Source organism: Anabas testudineus, chromosome 22, assembly GCF_900324465.2.
Source record: "Anabas testudineus chromosome 22, fAnaTes1.2, whole genome shotgun sequence".
Classification (NCBI taxonomy): Eukaryota; Metazoa; Chordata; class Actinopteri; order Anabantiformes; family Anabantidae; genus Anabas; species Anabas testudineus.
In genome coordinates this window covers 1,712,345-1,730,846 of record NC_046630.1, presented here as the reverse complement: position 1 = coordinate 1,730,846, position 18,502 = coordinate 1,712,345, and the positions used below count along the sequence as shown (strand labels likewise).

The window sequence follows — 18,502 nt, the reverse complement described above, 5'->3', positions numbered from 1 at the left end:
TTTAAATGATCATTTATTTATTGATTATTTTATATTACATTTACAGTCTCGACATAACTCACTCTAATTCATGTAAATGAGAAAAGATTGAAAACATTTCCTTTTTCTGATTGTCTGTGAAGGCCCATTAGTGATCGTTACTGTGCTTCCAAAGTAAAATAAGAAATAAATATAAATTTAATTTAATGATTATTATATTAGTTTTAACATATAACATAACATAACGTTATATAAATAAATATAAAACAGGGTTCAAATTTAATTTAATTTAATGATTATATTAGTTTTAACATATAACATAACATAACGTTATATAAATAAATATAAAACAGGGTTCAAATTTAATTTAATTTAATGATTATATTAGTTTTAACATATAACAGTCTCTACATAACGTTAAAAACAACTACCTTTGGCTAACTAGCATTATGTTAATGTATTCTTCACCACAGTTATGGCCCGTTTCCAAAAACAGAAGATATAAATAACATATTTACATTTATTTATTACGAGTAATAATCTGAGCAAGAGCCAAAGAATATGACAATTTAAACAGCTAACGCTAAACTAATCGGCTAAAGGCTAAAGTCAGACTAAGCTAGCTGTGTAACGTTAATGCTAACTGCTGACAGATACATTAAATCACACATTTTAATGTATTACATTATATTTTATATATATTATAATTCATTCTATATGGATTTCAGGAGTTATTGAAGGTTAGCAGATAAAAAGCTGAAGGAGAACTTGGTTTTACCACTTTTCCTTTAGCCTCCACCTTGATGACCACAAACATTAAAACCATTTCTTTAAATCACTTCACGAGATAAAGCTGCTTAAAAAAGGCTTTTTATAAAAAGTTCAACATTGAAGCAGATCTGGAGACAAGACGACATTTCTCTGACCAAAAGGTGAATTTTAAATAGTAAAAAGACATTTTGAATAAAGTTATTTTAAGTAAAAAGTAAAACTAGTTGTAAAACTTAAAGAAAACAGGAAACTAAATCTTTGTACAGCTTCTTTACGTGTTCTTTATGTGTTTTAAGCAACATATGAGTTTTACACACAAAACAAAAAACATTCACATTATATTATTATTATTATTATAATAATAATAATATGTTTGTCAGTTCAGTGAAGCAGCAACGTCTCTCGGGTCTGATCCAGATCAGCTCCACTCGTGTCGTCAACGCCACTTGAACCTTTTTAAGTTTTTTTGTTTTTCTGAAAGGAGATAAAAGAAAAGTTTTATTTACAGGTTATTAACTCTAGATTCATTGATGAAAAACATTTAATTCTGTTCATTTACAGTAAAGTTTGCTAAAACGAAGGAGCCTGGATACTTCCTGAAATCATGTGAATCTCAGCTGAAGTTAAATAAGTTGACATATTGAAGTGGATCCTTCCAAAACTTAAAAAGTGAACAAGTGAAGTAAAGTGAAATGCTGCTAACCAGGAGCAGAGTCGAGCGTGGTCAGACAGTTGATCATCGTGGTGGTTGACGCTTCTTTCCACATGTCACCTGAGAAACACAGAGTCGTGGTCAGTGGGGATTCATTCACACAACCTTCGAATAAAAACACGTCCACCACTAAATGGTTTCTATAGCTTTTGGCACATTTTCAGAAGTTGATTACATTTAAACCTGTAAGAGAAAAATTAATAAACACAAAACCAAATAAATGGTTTTTAGTAAATAAGGAGTGAAAGTACTGGAAGTGGTAAAAGTCAGTTCTTCTCTCCTTCCATCTTTTCTTTTTCTCTCCTTGCATCTTCTCCAAAACAGGAACTTCCTGACCTGTAATTCTGAGCTTCGTAAAGCCTAAACCTGCAGAGAAAATGTGTCTGGTTCTGCTCTGTATTCTACAAACTGGCAAGAACTGGATGCACGTTGGAGACGGTATCAGCTGAGATCTTTGTGTGTGTCTCTGACTGTGATTACAAATTTTAAGCGATTTATCACAGGTCAAATTCATCCCTTAGCTGAAGATATACAAGGAGGTCTGACAAGAACAGACACAAAAGAAAAGACAGAAAAGAGTTAACATCACACATCTTAAACTTTAACAATAGGCAATAAAGTGCTTTCAAAGAGGCAGGAGCACAATGATGTCTATGCTGGTGACTTCCTGCAGAGGAAACCGTTTGTTTTATTAGTCCATGTAGCTGTGAAGTAAAGAGAGTCACAATAACTTATTATTATTAAAGTCTAGTTTCCCTTTATCACATTTATTTTGTAATAGTATCTGATATCAGTGTTGGTGGTAGGAGGGACCTACCTGAAATATGCACATTCTCATTGGTTCTGGCTTTGAGTGACGGCTTGCTTATTCTGGTGGATCCTGACATGTTGGAGGGTCCAGCCTCATTACTGGTCAAATCCACCTCCACCTGACGATGGCGCCTTGACTTGCAGGCCTGAGACAAAAGTATTTTTAGCCATTTCGCACCAAATCCATTTGAAAGGAATGCATTTAATAAAAAAAACAGGACAAAGTAAAAAAAGAAAGAAAATAAAAGGACAAAATTTATGACAAGAAGCACAAACCTCTGGTGCCTCTCCGTACGCTTTAGACTTGATGAAGGCCAGGCGCTCTGCTCTTTTAGAGCACTAAGAACACACAACAGGAGCATCAGTTAATAGTGCCACTCTCTGGACACGGTTATCATTACAGATTTTAAAAAAGGCACAACAAAACTGAAGGATTTACAGCAGGTGTAAACCATGTGCTGAAGGCCCATTCTTCAGTTAAATACACTGCTGCTACATGGTCAGACAAAACCTCAATTATAGTGACTGTTTGAGCTGCAAGAGACTGAGAGACAGAGCTGAAATGTAGCTTCTGTCACGCACCAAAAACAACATGCAACAATGTGGTAGAACTGTTTAATGACACCTCCAGAGCTCAGTCAGGGTTTAATATCCTGTAGGAGACATGAGGTGCACCAGTGATGCTTAATTATTCCCTTTAGTAAAATTATGAGCTTAAAGTTTAACAAAGTGAAACAAAGTGTAACTCACATCCTGCTGAGACGATGTTCCCTCACCGCTGTCTTCTTCTCCATCATCTGAACCATCCTGAAGAGACAAAACACATCGGCTCATTACAGCATCAGTGGGAAAGAAAAAGACCACAGTACATAAGAAAACAATAAGCTAATTGATAATCAGTCATCAAATATTACTAAATAACACTAAATGTGTGATTCATCAAAGAAAAATAAGTTTTTATCGGTTTCGGCCTCAGATTTGATTGAATTGATAATTGATTATTGCAAAAAATTAAAGCACAAAACTATTTTCCTAACAACAATGGAAAAAGACCAAAATGTATACATTATAATTTATATATAAGTGTCTGACCTTCTGCTGCAACTTGTAGAAATTCATCACAGTGCTACATAATTGAGGGATGAGGTCTTTGCGGCTCAGGTTCACAGACGAGTTTGTTGTCGAACAAACAGACGTCTTCAGCTTCTCGTACAGCTCGTGAATGTTGGACAACTCCTGCAAGAAGAAAAATTGCAGAAAAGCATTTTAGCGCACAGGTTTGTTAAAGTCAAAGTTGGAGATTATTCCTTTTCTTATTCTTATTATTCCTTTTTTGTTACCTCCAGCATCTCAGTGTTGATCAGCTCCTGTGGTCGAGATGTTCGCTCTATGAATGCTTCGCGCTGCACCGACCGCTCGACCTTCCTCTTCTTCTGGAAGACAAGCTGAAGAGAAGTAGCAGGAGGTGGATTTAATACAAAACAATAAAGTCTAAAAGGATTCTTAAGTGTGTTCATTTATTCACAATATGTTTCTTTCTTTTTGTGTTTGAATTGTGGGTTTTGTGTTTAAGATGTGCAGCTCACCAGAGTGGGCATGGCAGTGAAGTGGAAAGCCCTGAGAAATAGGAGCCGGTGAAGGATGTAGACAATGTCGTGGTGCTGGGCGTTTAGAGCATCTTTCTCAAACTTCTTCACGTCTTCCCAGTCCTTCAGCGCCAGGCGGATCTGCATTCAGAGACGACAAAATGTTTTCAGACTTTAATCAGCTAGCAGTTTATTTATTGTGACCGACAGGTTTAAAAGCAGCTGCTGTGCAAGTGCTGTGTCCTGACCTGCTCTGGGGGAGAGGTGGTCTGGCATTGGTACAGACTGTAGAGCAGATAAAGCCCCCCCACTCTGATCTGGAAGCTATACGGAGGTAGGAAGAAGCTGGAGGCCGTGTCCAGAACGAGGCGACTGAACACTCGCTTCTCACGCTTTTTGGTGCCGCTGCAAAACACAAGACATGTCGGGTTGAAGTCTGAGAAACTTTCAACTACACATCTACACACTGGTGCTAATATTCTCTTTAGAAATGTGTTTTTAGTGTAATTATTACTAAAGAAAATAGGCTTCTGATTCAGAATTAGACACAGGTTTGTTGCTAAGGTGGTTTTCACCCACAGAGAATTTGTCAAAACAGAAAACAAGAATTATAAGTACAAATAATACAAATAACAAAATGAACAGTGTTTTGTTATTGAAGAAAAATGTCTCTCAAAAGTGATAATCAGCTGCAGTTCTCAGTTTTAAATCATTGTATTAGTTTTATATTTTGGACTGTTGTGTTGGACATTTGGCTCAAATTTCACTCTGTATAGACGAAAACAGAAGAAAGTATATTCAACTTATTGTTATTATTATGTTATTATGTTTTTTTCTGTTCAGCAGAATGTAATCACCAGACAAAATACAGCACATTAAACAACGTTTAATCACAATACTGTAGTTCTATTGATCATGATCACGACAGAATATACAAGAGCAGATTTATTTTGATTTTCCCCTTTGAAACAGAATGAACACTCGATATGACCGAATTACTTGACTAATGTTTGTCGGATTGTATAAGAAGAAGAATGTCAGCTGTTGTTGAACTTATATGTAATGTATAAGTATAAACCTACTAGAAAATGTGGGAGAACTTCATTTCTCTCCACGTGTTGGAGAAAATCTCAAAGCGAACAGAGTCTGTTTTCTGGAAGCGGCTCAGCAGCTCCTCACAGTCCGATTTCACCAGTTTCCTATTTAAATCCATCTCGATCCGGATCCTCGCACGTTTTAATTCTATTAAACACGTTAAAAACTTTTTAAATATTTTACATTTTAACAGCAGCTACATTTTTAATTAAAACATTTACGTTTGTGCTGCAAGAATGTAAACACGACCTAACTACGACTGTCGAGGTTTTAGCGCGTCATCAAAAGCTGACGGCACAGAGATGCCTTCAAGGACTGTTAGAAATCGTCGAATATAGCAGTAATTACTGTTGCACGGACATAAATTCCTAAACAGTCACACTGCTGAAAACTTTGGTTTATTTGTCTAAATTACTTAAAAAGACAAAAGTAAGCCTTTTTATCTCTGAATGTAGACATTTTAATCTCATGATTTTTAGTAGGTCAAAAAGTTTTTTAAAAGTCGTCTCAAATTACAAATGTGCATTTAAAAACTTTTATCCCAAATTCTTTGCCTCTAATCGACTTTTAATATTTTGGAAGTTTGGGTTAGGGTGGTCGATGTTTAAGAACGAGTTTTAACATTTCAGTCCACTGTATGTGACGATGGAGCTGTTGATATAGATTCTACTTCAATCATTTCAACTTTTACTTATATCTTATGCCTTTTTCTCTCATAATTATGACCTTTACATTGTCTTTGTTTGTTAACCTTACAAGTTTTCAGTCTATATGATCGTTTACTTCTAAACAAGACAATGTTTTTATTTTATATCCTTCTTTCAGCTGAAACAATTATTTCTAGTTGTATTTCCGCGTTCACACGTGTACCTGAACGCACCTGCCGGATATGCGTGTGTCACGTCATGCGGAAGTAAACAATCCCCAGCTGACGTGGAGCGCTGCACTTCACTCCTCAGAGAAACTGGATCAACTGGAACAAGTTTGACTGTTTTAGAGAAGTACTTGTCGCTTTTGTCGGGACCTTGTTCTATATTAAATCAAATGGACTCTGCTGGCGTCGTCTAAACTCACGGAATAACAGACCGTTTTTGTAAAAACAGCTTCTCTGTGCAGTAAAATGGCGGCAGCCGATGAGTCCAGCAGGCCGTTCGCCGGGCTGTCGGACGTCTCCATCTCCGAGGACATCCCGGTGGAGGGGGACATCTCTGTGCCCGTCGGCCCGTCCAGAAGAGACGACGAGTTCTCCACGCTGGACGAGCCGGTGAAGGAGACCATCCTGCGGGACCTTCGGGCGGTGGGGAACAAGTTCATCCACGTCCTGTACCCGAAGCGGAGCTCGGCTCTGCTGCGGGACTGGGACCTGTGGGGGCCGCTGCTGCTGTGCGTGACGCTGGCTCTGCTGCTGCAGGGCGGCGCGGCGGACAGCGACGACCAGGGGGGGCCGCAGTTCGCAGAGGTAATGATGGTACAACATTTGATCTGCTGTGGTACAGTCTACGAGAGGTGGAACAAATACCCACACTCTGTACTTAAGTTTACAATACTGACAGCACTTACACAAGAAAACACACATCAAACACTTAATTAATGAATCAGCTCATTACCCACATCATTAAAATGTACCTGTGATAATAAACTGAGAATCTGCGTTTGGAGAGAAGCCGTCAGGTGTTCAGCCTCCACCTGTGACGGTGAACAGAAAGAGACGAGCAAACAGACCAGAATATGATCAGGAAGGACAAACTGCCACCAGCTGATGGAACCTGGACCACACAACCTCTGGAAAAAGGATAGAAAGCACAAGAGAGAAGGAGACACAGAGGGACACGTCCTTCATGTTAAAATACATAATAGGACATCATATAGAATACACTGGGTTAACTGACTTCTTTTGGAGATCAGGTTTGAGGAGTTCACACAGGTGTGAAGAGCAAACAGTAAAATACCTGACTTTAAAAGGAGTCCACTCTAACATGCTGTTGTCTTTTCCTCTGTCCAGGTCTTCGTCATCGTCTGGTTCGGCTCCATCGTCATCACCCTCAACTCCAAACTTCTGGGCGGGACCATCTCCTTCTTCCAGAGCCTGTGTGTTCTGGGATACTGCATCATGCCTCTGACAGCAGCCATGGCCGTGTGTCGGATCGTCCTGTTCGGCGGCTCGGGCCCGGTCAGCTTTGCCGTGCGGCTGGTGGTGGTGACGGTGTCCTTCGGCTGGTCCACCTTCGCCTCCACGGCCTTCCTCGCCGACAGTCAGCCTCCCAACCGCAAGGCGTTGGTGGTGTACCCGGTGTTCCTCTTCTACTTCGTGATCGGGTGGATGATCCTAGCGTTTGCTCCGTCACAGTAGAGGAGAATAAAACAGTCGAACTGAGGTTTCTGTAGAGTGAAATAAACACCTGAACTTCTCTCTGAATGAAGATGAGTGACTACTGAACTGACTCAGAGTGGACTCAAGCTTCTGAGGCAGCATTTAGACTCTTTCAGGAGCACTGGGGGGCTGTGCTGCAAATGGAGAGTGAAAAGCTGACGAATAGTTTCATATTTTTCCAGTTTGTCTCCCAGACATGTTTACCAGCTGTGTATAATTAAATCTATAGGACTGTATATAGAAATGCTCAATGAATGTGTGAACTACGAGGGCTCTGATCGTTTTCCTTTTCCTCTTTGTCACTTTGGGTGTTTGAAATCTAACTTCTTCAGGACACAGTAAACACATTTGCACACTGCGTTCTGCATTTCATGCTTTCAGCTCATGTGTCAAACATCACCAGCTGGAATCACCTCGAGATTAATTATTCATTTTAAAACGTGCATATTCACCGTTGTGCCGAAATGAGACGATCAATGTCAGGGCTGCAGCTGACGACTGTTTTCTGAATCAACTATTTTGTCTACAAAATGTCAGAATATATCAAGAAATGAGTTGGTAATCCACAGGACGTGGTGATACTTGGTATTTAAGTAGCTTATTTTGCTCCATAACAGAAAGTTTAACAGCGTAAATCCTAGAGACTCAGTCTTATACACTGATCAAACACAACATTTACACCACCTGGTGGTTTTAGTGCTGTAAGCTGTGATAGACTGGAGTTCAGTTTCTCCCATGTTGTGTGTGTGTGACAGAGAAACATCAAATCATCACATTTGAGAAGCTGCACCAGTGAGTGATCACCGATTGAAAAATAATACTGTGATTAGTTTCTATTTAATTATTCAAATAATCTGGTGCATTGATTATTTATTGACACGGTGCCAACAGATCCTCTGAGTGCTGCTTCTCCCATGTGAGGAAATGTTTTATTTTTTGACAAAACCCCTGAAGATAACAAAGTAGATAGCGAGGACTCACATTTTTCATTATTACATTTGAGAGAAAAGCATTAGTCCTAGATTGATTTACTAATTCTCTGCAGCTCTAAACGTTTCCACCATCATGTCTGTAGAATAAATATGAAGCTGCTGCAAGGTGAATAGCAGCTTCTCTTCATCTAAGCTAAATCTTAATCAGTTTAATTATTACACTGAAATGTAAAGTGACAGTTCACACGATCATTGCCACACAAACGCAGAATTACTTCTTGTTTTTACCAGCTACTTTTGTTCCTTAAGTAAAACTGCACAGGTTGACGATGCCAAAGCAAAGCAAAGCAAAACTTTATGTCCCCAGTTCAACCGTTTAATGTGGCTGTGGGAAATTGTTAAAGTACAGAAAAGGCAGCTTCACCTGGGGCTGTGGGGTGTATGTGTGATGGCAGTAAACATTCAAACCCAATTTTCATAATGAGACGTCACTAAATCAGTCACATTCAAATAGCCCAAGTTGTTCCAGAGCCCCAATCCAGATTACCCCAAAGAGAGGCTTAAGCCACGGGAGCCCCACACGTGTGCACTTGTCACTAGTTGTGGTTCTAGTTGTGCGTACTTGTCACTGGAGGTGTGCTTGGTGTGTCAGGGTCATTAACGCTGTGTAACATGGGAGAGTTAAGTAAAATAAAGAGGTCAGAGTGTAATAAAGAAATGAAGGGAGTTTTTTTGGTGTTGTGTGTCCTCCCTCCAAACAGCTGCAGAAGATGTCAAACTGTGTGAGATATCACGTGTTAGCTCTCAGGAGTCAGGGCAGAGTCTTCACTTTCCTGTTGAACCAACATCTGAATGTTCGCGTTCACTTGCTGTGTTGATAAACTTTAATTTACATGTATTAATTCAGATTAACAAATGAAAAAAGATTAAAATCAGTTTAATCTGCAGTGACTGTATTTATCATTCAATCCACCCAGAACCTTAAAACATCATTAGTTTTAATCATAAACCAGAGAATGAAGCCTCGCTCAGGTCACCGACTGTTTGCTACAGGTCCCTTATTAATAATCGAGACAATTACAAATCTGTGAGCAACACACTTCTCGTGGCACCTTCTTCAACAGGATTAAATTCTGTTAACATTCTTCTGAGATAATAATGTGCGTTTGTCAGAGAGGGAGAAAAGTTTCTTTAAAGCCTTCACATGTGCAGCTACAAGCACCATTTGTGACAGCAAATATTTTGGAGGACTAATATGAAAGAAGTGCAAGAAGTGCACATGTGGAATGAGAGCAGGCATCATGATGAACAAACCTCTCAGTGTGTGACCGTCTGTCCCACTTCCGTACGTCAGTGAGCTAATATACTTGATTTGGCTCTGCAGTGAAAATGTAGTTGATAATTTCCTCTGATTCATGGAGTTCAGTTCCTGGGACCGAAACTAACAAGGTGAAAACACATAAAACACTAATAAATGACTATTATTGCAGTGTGTTCTTTGTTTAAACCATTATTTAATACGTTTTCTTTCTGTACAGTCTTAACAATATGAGCACAATATGAAGAGAAACACAGTTTCACCTGTATGGAAACTAAACCAGTGATGCAACCTTTGATGATTCTGCTGTTATTCTGGGTTTATATAACAAACACACTGCAGTTTATTTTGACTCAGTCCCACTTTGAACATCCTGCTGCTGGAAAAACTCAGTAGACAGATCCCCACCTTGATGTTCAGGTGTACCTCAGAACTCCAGCAGGACCGTCAGCGGCTCCACAGAGTTCAGAACGATCTCTTGCTTCTGTCCATAGACTCCCTGCTCCACCTTCACACCCGCCTTCTTACACTTCACTGAGTCCGACATGAGGTCCATGCAGGTGGACACCAGGCTGGAGAAGAGCTGGGCACCCCACCACGGCTCACACATATCTTTATACTGCATCTTTTCCTTGGGCGCTGGCTCCCCGACCAGCGAGTCCTGGGGGACAAATAAAACACTCCAGGAAGGTCAAGAAGGGACACCGTTTGCCGGCTGCCTTTTCTGAAGAATCTGGTCGTCATCAGACTATTGGCTGTTGAAAGGATGATAAAAAACCACAAACACAGCTGATACAGTTCAGATAACTTAACATCACGTCTCAACAGCATCAAATGTGAAATTACATCTTTAAATTAATGGACTGGTTTATATTTTTACCTGGTTTGCTGATAATAATAACATAATATTACAAATACAGGGAAGAACAAACTCACTTTTCTTCACTAAATTATCAGTTTGCATCTGTTACACAATAAGATAACTGGATGAATGTTCATTAGGTTATAATACACTGTACCGTAGGACTTCACACAGTGAAGCCTGCAGAGTAAAATCTTACCCATCTCATAAGTGACGCCCTCAGTAGCTCCGTCGAAGAAGCACACGTACACCACCATGCCCTCCTGGATCTGCAGCAGCACAGAGTTTTGTTAGGCAGCAAGTTTCATTTCATAAGGTTTAATATATGTAAAGTTGTTTTGAACTGTCTCTATGTGCTGTGACAGTTGTTAAAATGAATGTTAAAGGAAGAGTTTAACAGCAAACTAAGCAAATGTATAATTTGTAAAAATGTTTCTTCCAGTTTGAGTAGATGTTTCTCCATAAATGTCCAACTACTATAAAACGTCCTTTTCTCACCACTGACCCGTCTCTGCCGTTGTTCTCCTTTGTTTTTATTTTTACCAGCTCTGAGGAGTCGACACTGAATCATCTGACACCAACATAGTTCAGACAAACGAAACACTCACCTCAGCCCACTGAGCATCACTCCCATCCAGGGCTGGTCTAATCCTAACCTTGGCCTGAGTGCACTGCTGGATGATGGTTCGGGCCTGAAGCTTCTCGGGCCTCTGGGCAGAAGCTGCGCTGCTCAAACACACACGTGTACATTTGTCAATAGAAGTATACTGTACTATAAAGACAGTTTCATTCATTAAAAAGTTGTACTTACTCATACCTGTTTAACCCTGGAGTGGATTCAGCCCCCTGTGCTGGGACGGATCCAGAGATAGTGAAGACGGGCCAGGGTTTGGTGCTGGGGGCCACCACAGGCTCCAGGCCGCAGCTGGAGCTCCTCTTAGCTGAGGGACCTGCCTCTGGGACTCTCCTCCTTTTCACTGGCTGCTGGACCCTGTGAGAACTCCAGGTTTGGATCTTTAATCTACTGTTTGGCTTGTTTGTTGACTGTGGTAGTTTTGCTGCAAACTCAGGTGGAGGATGTGGCTCTGTGGGAGGTTTGGTTCCACCCTGGGCTGCGATGCAGTGATGTGTTCTGGCGCTGCCCTGAGATCTAATTGTTTCTTGATGGTCTTGAGCTTGCGTCTCCTCCTGCAGCTCTGTCTGACTGTGTTGACCTTCAAGCTGAATGTTCAAGGTGTTTATCCTCTTGGGTGGAGGGTTCGCCGTCTTGACAAGCCTGGCGACAAAGGCGGTGTCCGAAGTGCTAGACTGGAAGTTGTTGGGAGCTTTTAGACGAAGAATGATGGAAGTTCCAGACTGAGGGGGAGAAGTAAACGAAAGGTTCTCCTGGGATTAAAATGAGAGAGAGAGAGTGGGAAATGAAATCAGATGATTCAGATTTTTATTCTTTTACTATGTTCTATTTGATTTATTTACATCTAATGTTCTGTATTTGAATTGGCTCCGTTTTAAGAGTTGGAGAGCAGGTAAACTGAACCACACACAAACACAATCAATGAGCTGAAATTCAAAACCTGAAAAGAAGAAGCTGCAGATTCTGCTGATAATTGTTTGTAGGTTCATCACAACTACTGTTGTTGATTCATTCTCCTTAAATACATTGGGCATCACAACTTTACCCTGCTCACTGAAGCTGAGAACCCCATCACTGTGTCTGCAGAGTTTGCAGCTGGCTGCGTTTCTTCATCACCAGCTCTCTCTCCACCTTCATCAGCATCACCACCGTCATCCTCGGCATCATCTTTGTAATCGTCGTCATCCTTCCCACTGACAGAGACAGAAAGAGAATAAGAGGCAAAGACATTCAGGTTCACCACTATGACAGCTTCTTTTTGTACTAGAGCTCCGTTACTGCTCTAATTACTGCACATCTGTCTGATTAACCTCAGTAAGAGACTGTGGACACACGTACCTGTCTGAATCACCATGTATCTGTGGTGACCTCAGCAGCAGCGACTTAGACCTTCCAGGTTCTCTTTGTTTTTCTGGTTTATTCATCTTCTTCTTGTTGCACTGAGAGCACTTGTTGATCCACTGAGCCACATCAGGTCTCATGGTTTTCCAGAAGAACCTGCCAGAGACCAACAGCTGGATATTAACACAACACCATGATAATGAAAATGAATGTGATCAGCAGTTTTTCAAAGGTGTTGACTGATCTTCACATGCTAAAGTAACGATGGGCCGTTGCTCCTCTTTACCTGGTTGAGCAGTTATTGTCATAATACGGGTTCGTTTCTGTTACCAAGAGAACGGAATGATTTGTTAAGCTGTCATCAAGATAAACACCGGCTACTGAAGACTCTAAAGCATCAAACATTTGCTTGTTTTAACACTTTTTTCTTCCTAAATAGTGTCTTTATTAGTTTCGATGTCTCTTGTTAATCTAATGTAGAAAAAGATAAAGATCTTCAGTGAAGATCCCCTCTCACCTTTCATTGAGCAGTCGGAGACACTTGTTGACGTCAAGGTGGTTCAGTTCGTTGTGATACTCGTTGAGGACGACTTCAACCTGCTGTCTGTTCCTCAGAACCAAACGTACCCGATCTCTCTTCACCATGTGGAGCGCATCATCTGGGAAACCAGGGCACAAACTAACATGCTAACACAATATCATGAAATATAGAGATTTATTTGTTTGCAGTTGTATTTTATATTAGAGTTTATACACACGTCTGTCCAATCTGAACTGTGGACATTTGTTCCAGATGTAATGAAATTTGTTTCGGACATTTCTGAGATATCATGTGTCGGACAACCTAACAACCTAATGCTGGAACACACTGCTAATGGTGCAGCACTGGGCTCTACAGAGCACCAAAGGGGAGTAGAAACAAATCTCTGAATGTGAAAAATTATTTAGAGACACCTGTTCAGGTCCAGAGATTAGAATATAAAACATTCAGCAGTGTGAACATCAGTCATTTCTCACCTCCACACACGTCCACATGTTTCAGCTGTGGGACACAGATGTAAGAGCTGCTGGAAGACTTGTTGTAGTAATGCATCCTAACTTTATTTAGTGGTTCCAGTTGATACAAACCTTTGATGGCAAAGTTCTTGCAGAACCTCCTGAAGGTGTTTTTCTCTACGTAGCTCAGTCCAGGAGGATAGATGCGTCTGCGGAGGTAGAGCTCCACGGCATCGAACTTGGCAAAATATGCCTACACATGGACAGATCGTGAACACAGATGGATAGATTTTAAAATCGTATTAAGCCCCAAATATTCACTCCAGCTAAAACATACCTCCTCCCCCACGGGAGGTTGGGCTGGACCACTGGACTGAGTCTGTGGAGAAAAGACCGGAGCTTCAACAACAACACTAATAGCAACAACAATGACCGCTGCCATTTAACTTATTCAATGATGTAGAAATAACTCCTGTGTCTTACTGCTGTGTCTCTGTGGACAAATAGTGTGGGCACGGCATCTGGATGGAGGATGACCTTATCCCCGCTGTGGTCAAAGCAGTCCTCAGTGAAGTGCGTTGAACAAATGGACGAGCGGAGCCGAGGATGCCAGTGTGGACGACCAACAGCCTTCAACCACTGAGCAAGCAAGGCCGAGTTGTGCAGAGGAAACCTGGAGATGGATTAATTATCTACATATATACATAATATTACAAGTAGTTACACAGTCAAACAGTGACTGTGTCCATCATGTAGCAGTCATATTAGCCACTGTCATGGAGTGTTTTTACTGTTCTCCAATACACAGATGATACCACTACTAGAACCTAGACCAGACTTAGATTTGCTAATCTAGGTCTGGTAAAGTCTTTAGAGATTCTATCTGTGACTATACAGGTCACTGTATTTGATGGCAGCTGGACTTGCTTAAGATGTTTTACCTTGAGTGGAGTTGAAGCATGTGCAGAAGAGAAAGAGATTGTTGACCAAAACTGTCTTTCCAGTTTTGAATCACAGACAACAGATTTGCAATCTATGTTCTCATAACTATGGGACTGTTCATTTGAAGAAATTGACTCATACTTATGGAAAGTGAGGCCCAGGCCTCTCTCCACTGGCCCACAGCAGTTTGTGCAGCTGTAGATGCTGCAGCGGAGCCACTTTCTCTTGGTTCTGCTGAGGCAGGTGTGGCAGCTGGCGATCCAGCTGGCCAGGTCTCGGGTCATGTGGCGCCAGTAGAAGTGCTTTGCGATCTCTTGCTGGCAGACTCCTTGGCCGGCATGATTCTGGCTGTCATGGAACTGCTGCAGGATCGAGTTTACCTGGAATCAAAAGGCAGCAAGTTAAGTTCTATACAGAACTAGTTATATGCAGTTACAGTATGTGTGGGTGAAAATCCTGCACTGTGCTCTTTAATTACAGATTTACGTCTATTCACCTGTAAATAGATGTATAATCATTTGACTTGGCAGGCCAATGGTTACAGTGCATGACACGTCCCTGGTACAAGTGCAGCTGGAGACCTTTTCTGCATTATATATATATATATATATTATGCCTTTGCTCTGTTCTCCCATGTTTCCTGTCTAGATCTTCACTAATACTATTTAATAAAAGCAAAAATGCCCAATAAAAGGACTGTCCTCAAATGAATGCAAAGGCAGAAGCTGTTTTCTGAGAGTCGACTGTTTATTTTCCACAAATGTCCTGTTGCTTTGTTAATGTTTTCAAACCATCAAAGATGCTGCAGAATGTAAGATCTGTGTAGGATTTATTTTAACTTTAATATATTTGAACACTATTAGTAAAAAAAATCAAAACCTCCTCTCTGCTGCGCGCCACTCTGACAGGAGGAGAGGACCGCATGTACATCAGCACTCCATCTGAAACAGAAGAGAACTGGTTCTAAATGATTTCTGATTCAGTCACTTCTGCTGCTGCGTTCAATCTCCTTTTTCTACTCACCGATGAGGCCAAAGCGCTTTGCCGACCTTATAAAGGAACCCCTGTTTTTCTTACTTAGCAAAGGTAAGACCCTGTGGCTCAGATACCTGCAAAATGCAAAATAAAAACAAGCACTCAGGTAAATATAACCTGTAACATGTAAACAAAGCGCTGCAGGTGGTTATGTCGACCTGGCTATCTGGTCGTAAATTCTGAAGCTCGGTTCGATGTTGGTCTTCCTCTCCTTGTCCACACTCACTGCCTGGACGGTCCTGGAGTATGGATTAGGAGCTGGGAGGCAGTACTGATGCTCCTGCAGCTGCACAGGTATTTCAGAGTGACCAAAGACTGGTTCAGTGGGATCTGTTGTTTCCGAATCAGATATAGAGAGGAGGGCTGCAAGAGTGGTGGAATCAAGGAAATCCTCATCTGAAGGAATGGGGACCTGAAAAAGAAAGAGTTGTGTCACTCATTCTTATGATAATGTGGATATATTGCACGATATAACATAGTGATTCCTCTTTTGCCTGCAAAGTATGATGCACAAATATTGATATCAATGTGTGTATTTACAGTAACTGTGCTGTAACTCTGTGTGTGATCAGCATAGTGTCACCTCATTATCCGTCACAACCACAGGGCTGATGGTTGGTACAGCATCCGGTGAAAGAGTCAGCTGACCGTTCTCGTTCAACGTGAAACAGGACGACTCAAAGTGTTTAGAGCACAGGTAGGAATTTGTGCGCAGTGAGCCTTCGTCCCTCTGAGCCACGACCAGCCACTTCCGCCGCAGCTCAGCATCCTTTGGAAACCTGCAGGACATCACAAGAACATGTTTGGTTAAAAAAACAGGTGGATTTCTCCTAAAGAACAGATTACTCAGAATGTCGTGTAAACCCAGTTACACGCTTACAAGACTTCATGCACTAGAATTATTGACCTGTTTTCATCCATCTCACACATTCTGTATATATACTGAGTTTTCTGTATTGATGTTATTCTGTATTTATGATGTGGATCTTTCCTGGTTGTGGTTTCCTTTCTTTAAGTCCGAGTTGAGAGCAACTGTAACAAGGCAAAACTATTTCCCTCTGGGATTAATAAAGTTCTTTTAATCTTGAATGTCAATGCGTTCCCTGATTACCTGAGAAACCTGGTTTCTCTCAGTAACCTGGTTACTTGAGTCCATGTAAATGCACTGACTGTGTTTTCCATTGAAATCAAATCACCCATCCTGCTTTAAGAGTCTGATAAACTACTCAATTAATCATCGGCACAGGTCAACACCATACGAGGACATGAGTCAACAACAAAAGACTTCATCTATCTTTATATCTGAATATCTGCATCGAGGCCTAGTTACTGCACCTCTTCAGTTATGCTTACAGTGTGTTCAAAAAACTTTGTAAATGTGCTATCTGACTTAAAAAAGGTGAGCTCAGGGTAGATGTAGCTGGTGGCTTCACAGCTGTAGGCCAGGCAGGACTGGATGGGAGGCTCCTGTGACTCGACACGAGTCCGGCTTTGACAGAGAGCACAGGCTTTGATCCACTTCTTCACCGCTGGTGTCACTCCAGCCCAGTAATACATCATCTGCAGAGACAGAGGAGGAAGGCCTCAGTTATGCATTTGTATTGTGAACATCACAAACATCCAAATAACTTAAAGTCACCATTATCTCCTTAACTGCCCGCCCCTGGCCGGCGTGGTTGTTGTTGTCATGGTAACGAGTCAGGATCTCTCGCACTTCCTCATCACTCCTGACAACCTGGAGGAGGCGACCCCGAAAGTGTCTCCACAAGCAGCCATCTGGAGGTCAGAAGGAGGAAACACAGGGTATAAAGAAGCTACTGTCATTCTCCAGTATATAGTTATTTCACAGAAAACATATTTAAATCATTTAAAAAAAGCATTTTTCCTCCTCATTTAAACATTCAGCATCTTTAAATATGCACCTTTGTATGAAAAGCGTTTGCTGGCAGCTCTGGTCACTTTCCTGGAGCTCTTCGATGCATCTGCAGGAAAAGTTCCTGTGCGCACAAAAAGCTCCACCTTATCGAGGAAGGCAAAAGTGGCCTTCTGCAAGAAAACAGCAGAAACAGAGAGTCTTTAACCCGTTCAGGCATTTTCCTTTGGTCTGCAGATAATATTCAGAGTGCTCGGGTCAAAGTGCATGAACCTGCCTTAAATAGAACTCCACCATTAGCACTAGCATATGCTATAAATGTACTAACATTAGTAAGTAAATCTCGTACAAAAGCAGAAGAAGGTTAAGAAAACATCGCACATTGACTCTCATGCAGTTGATAATTGACTTATTCTCTTCTAGCATCAGTCACCGTTATTAAAAATGTAGTAATCTATTCATTTCAAAACGAAACAGATAATTAGATGTCTTGTTAATTAAAGTATATGTCTGTGTTTTTATAAAGTCCAGTGATGTTTACACGGCTCGAACTCCACCTCAGACCGCTTCCTCACCCTGCCCATCTCGGACTCGGTGGACACAAATCTTCGTTACACCGTCATCAACTTTCAACAACAACTCCGGCTTCACTGCGTTGTTGTTTAACCGCACGGGTGGCACAAGAAAAGTAAAAAGGTTCGATTTAATCTAAATTTAGAAATAAATCCTACAAAGTGACGCATTTCAAGTCAAACTAGTAGCTAAATCTAGCATTTGGTGGTGTGACGGTTTAAGCTAGCAGCAGCGACCTTTTAGGTTCCGGTTCGTGGGATTTTCAAAATAAAGGCCGTAGCTTCCTTTTTCTTCCTTCCACACTTTGAAAACTTGTGTGCAACTTAAAATAAGAAAATCAGAGACAAGTACACAATACTCCAAAGAGTACAAGAAGTGGCTTAAAAAATCCTACATTAAATACAAAGAGCAGCTGGTAAAAGTATCTCACCTCTTAGTGGTAAGATTTTATATACAACTCCAAAATAAACAGTAGACCATTTAAGAAATTATGATTATTATTATGAGACGAACAGTCTTTCACATTTATTTTTAGTCAGATTAAAAGTGGTTTTACTGCTGTTTTAGGTTTTGTGTCTTTGAAATCTGTTCCGTGTTTGGACTAATTTTTTGGTATTTTTTATTTCTCTTGCTTGTTTCGTTTTGAATCAGTTTTAGTAATTTTGTGCCATT

General features: G+C 40.8%; 3 protein-coding genes across 5 annotated transcripts; 1 reads left to right on the top strand and 2 right to left on the bottom strand.

Moving 5' to 3' along the window:
• Window positions 1-833: 833 nt before the first annotated feature.
• On the bottom strand, window positions 834-5,238 carry snapc1b (small nuclear RNA activating complex, polypeptide 1b). The gene is made up of 10 exons (XM_026338960.1): window positions 4,941-5,238; window positions 4,107-4,263; window positions 3,859-3,999; window positions 3,613-3,717; window positions 3,365-3,508; window positions 3,023-3,079; window positions 2,549-2,611; window positions 2,280-2,418; window positions 1,454-1,522; window positions 834-1,224 (listed from the first exon to the last, which is right to left on the bottom strand). The coding sequence occupies exons 1-10, from the start codon at window positions 5,069-5,071 to the stop codon at window positions 1,187-1,189; spliced, it is 1,044 nt and encodes a 347-aa protein (XP_026194745.1). The 5' UTR covers window positions 5,072-5,238; the 3' UTR covers window positions 834-1,186.
• Window positions 5,239-5,864: 626 nt separating this feature from the next.
• On the top strand, window positions 5,865-9,117 carry yipf6 (Yip1 domain family, member 6). The gene is made up of 3 exons (XM_026339731.1): window positions 5,865-5,954; window positions 6,057-6,412; window positions 6,956-9,117. The coding sequence occupies exons 2-3, from the start codon at window positions 6,074-6,076 to the stop codon at window positions 7,301-7,303; spliced, it is 687 nt and encodes a 228-aa protein (XP_026195516.1). The 5' UTR covers window positions 5,865-5,954; window positions 6,057-6,073; the 3' UTR covers window positions 7,304-9,117.
• Window positions 8,271-18,074, bottom strand: LOC113148173. Of its 3 annotated transcripts, none has more exons than XM_026339729.1 (19): window positions 17,833-18,074; window positions 17,307-17,430; window positions 17,024-17,160; window positions 16,775-16,944; window positions 15,968-16,163; window positions 15,543-15,796; window positions 15,373-15,458; window positions 15,229-15,290; window positions 14,491-14,729; window positions 13,891-14,080; window positions 13,745-13,786; window positions 13,429-13,660; window positions 12,929-13,070; window positions 12,409-12,567; window positions 12,116-12,263; window positions 11,254-11,822; window positions 11,045-11,162; window positions 10,636-10,705; window positions 8,271-10,329 (listed from the first exon to the last, which is right to left on the bottom strand). In XM_026339729.1, exons 1-19 carry the CDS (start codon window positions 17,839-17,841, stop codon window positions 10,106-10,108), a joined length of 3,171 nt encoding a protein of 1,056 aa, XP_026195514.1. In that variant the 5' UTR covers window positions 17,842-18,074; the 3' UTR covers window positions 8,271-10,105. The 3 variants fall into 3 exon arrangements, with proteins under 3 accessions (XP_026195514.1, XP_026195513.1, XP_026195515.1); XM_026339728.1 differs by lacking the exon at window positions 17,833-18,074 and adding an exon at window positions 17,639-17,787; XM_026339730.1 differs by lacking the exon at window positions 17,833-18,074 and adding an exon at window positions 17,639-17,787 and having other exon boundaries at window positions 13,540-13,660.
• Window positions 18,075-18,502: the final 428 nt, after the last annotated feature.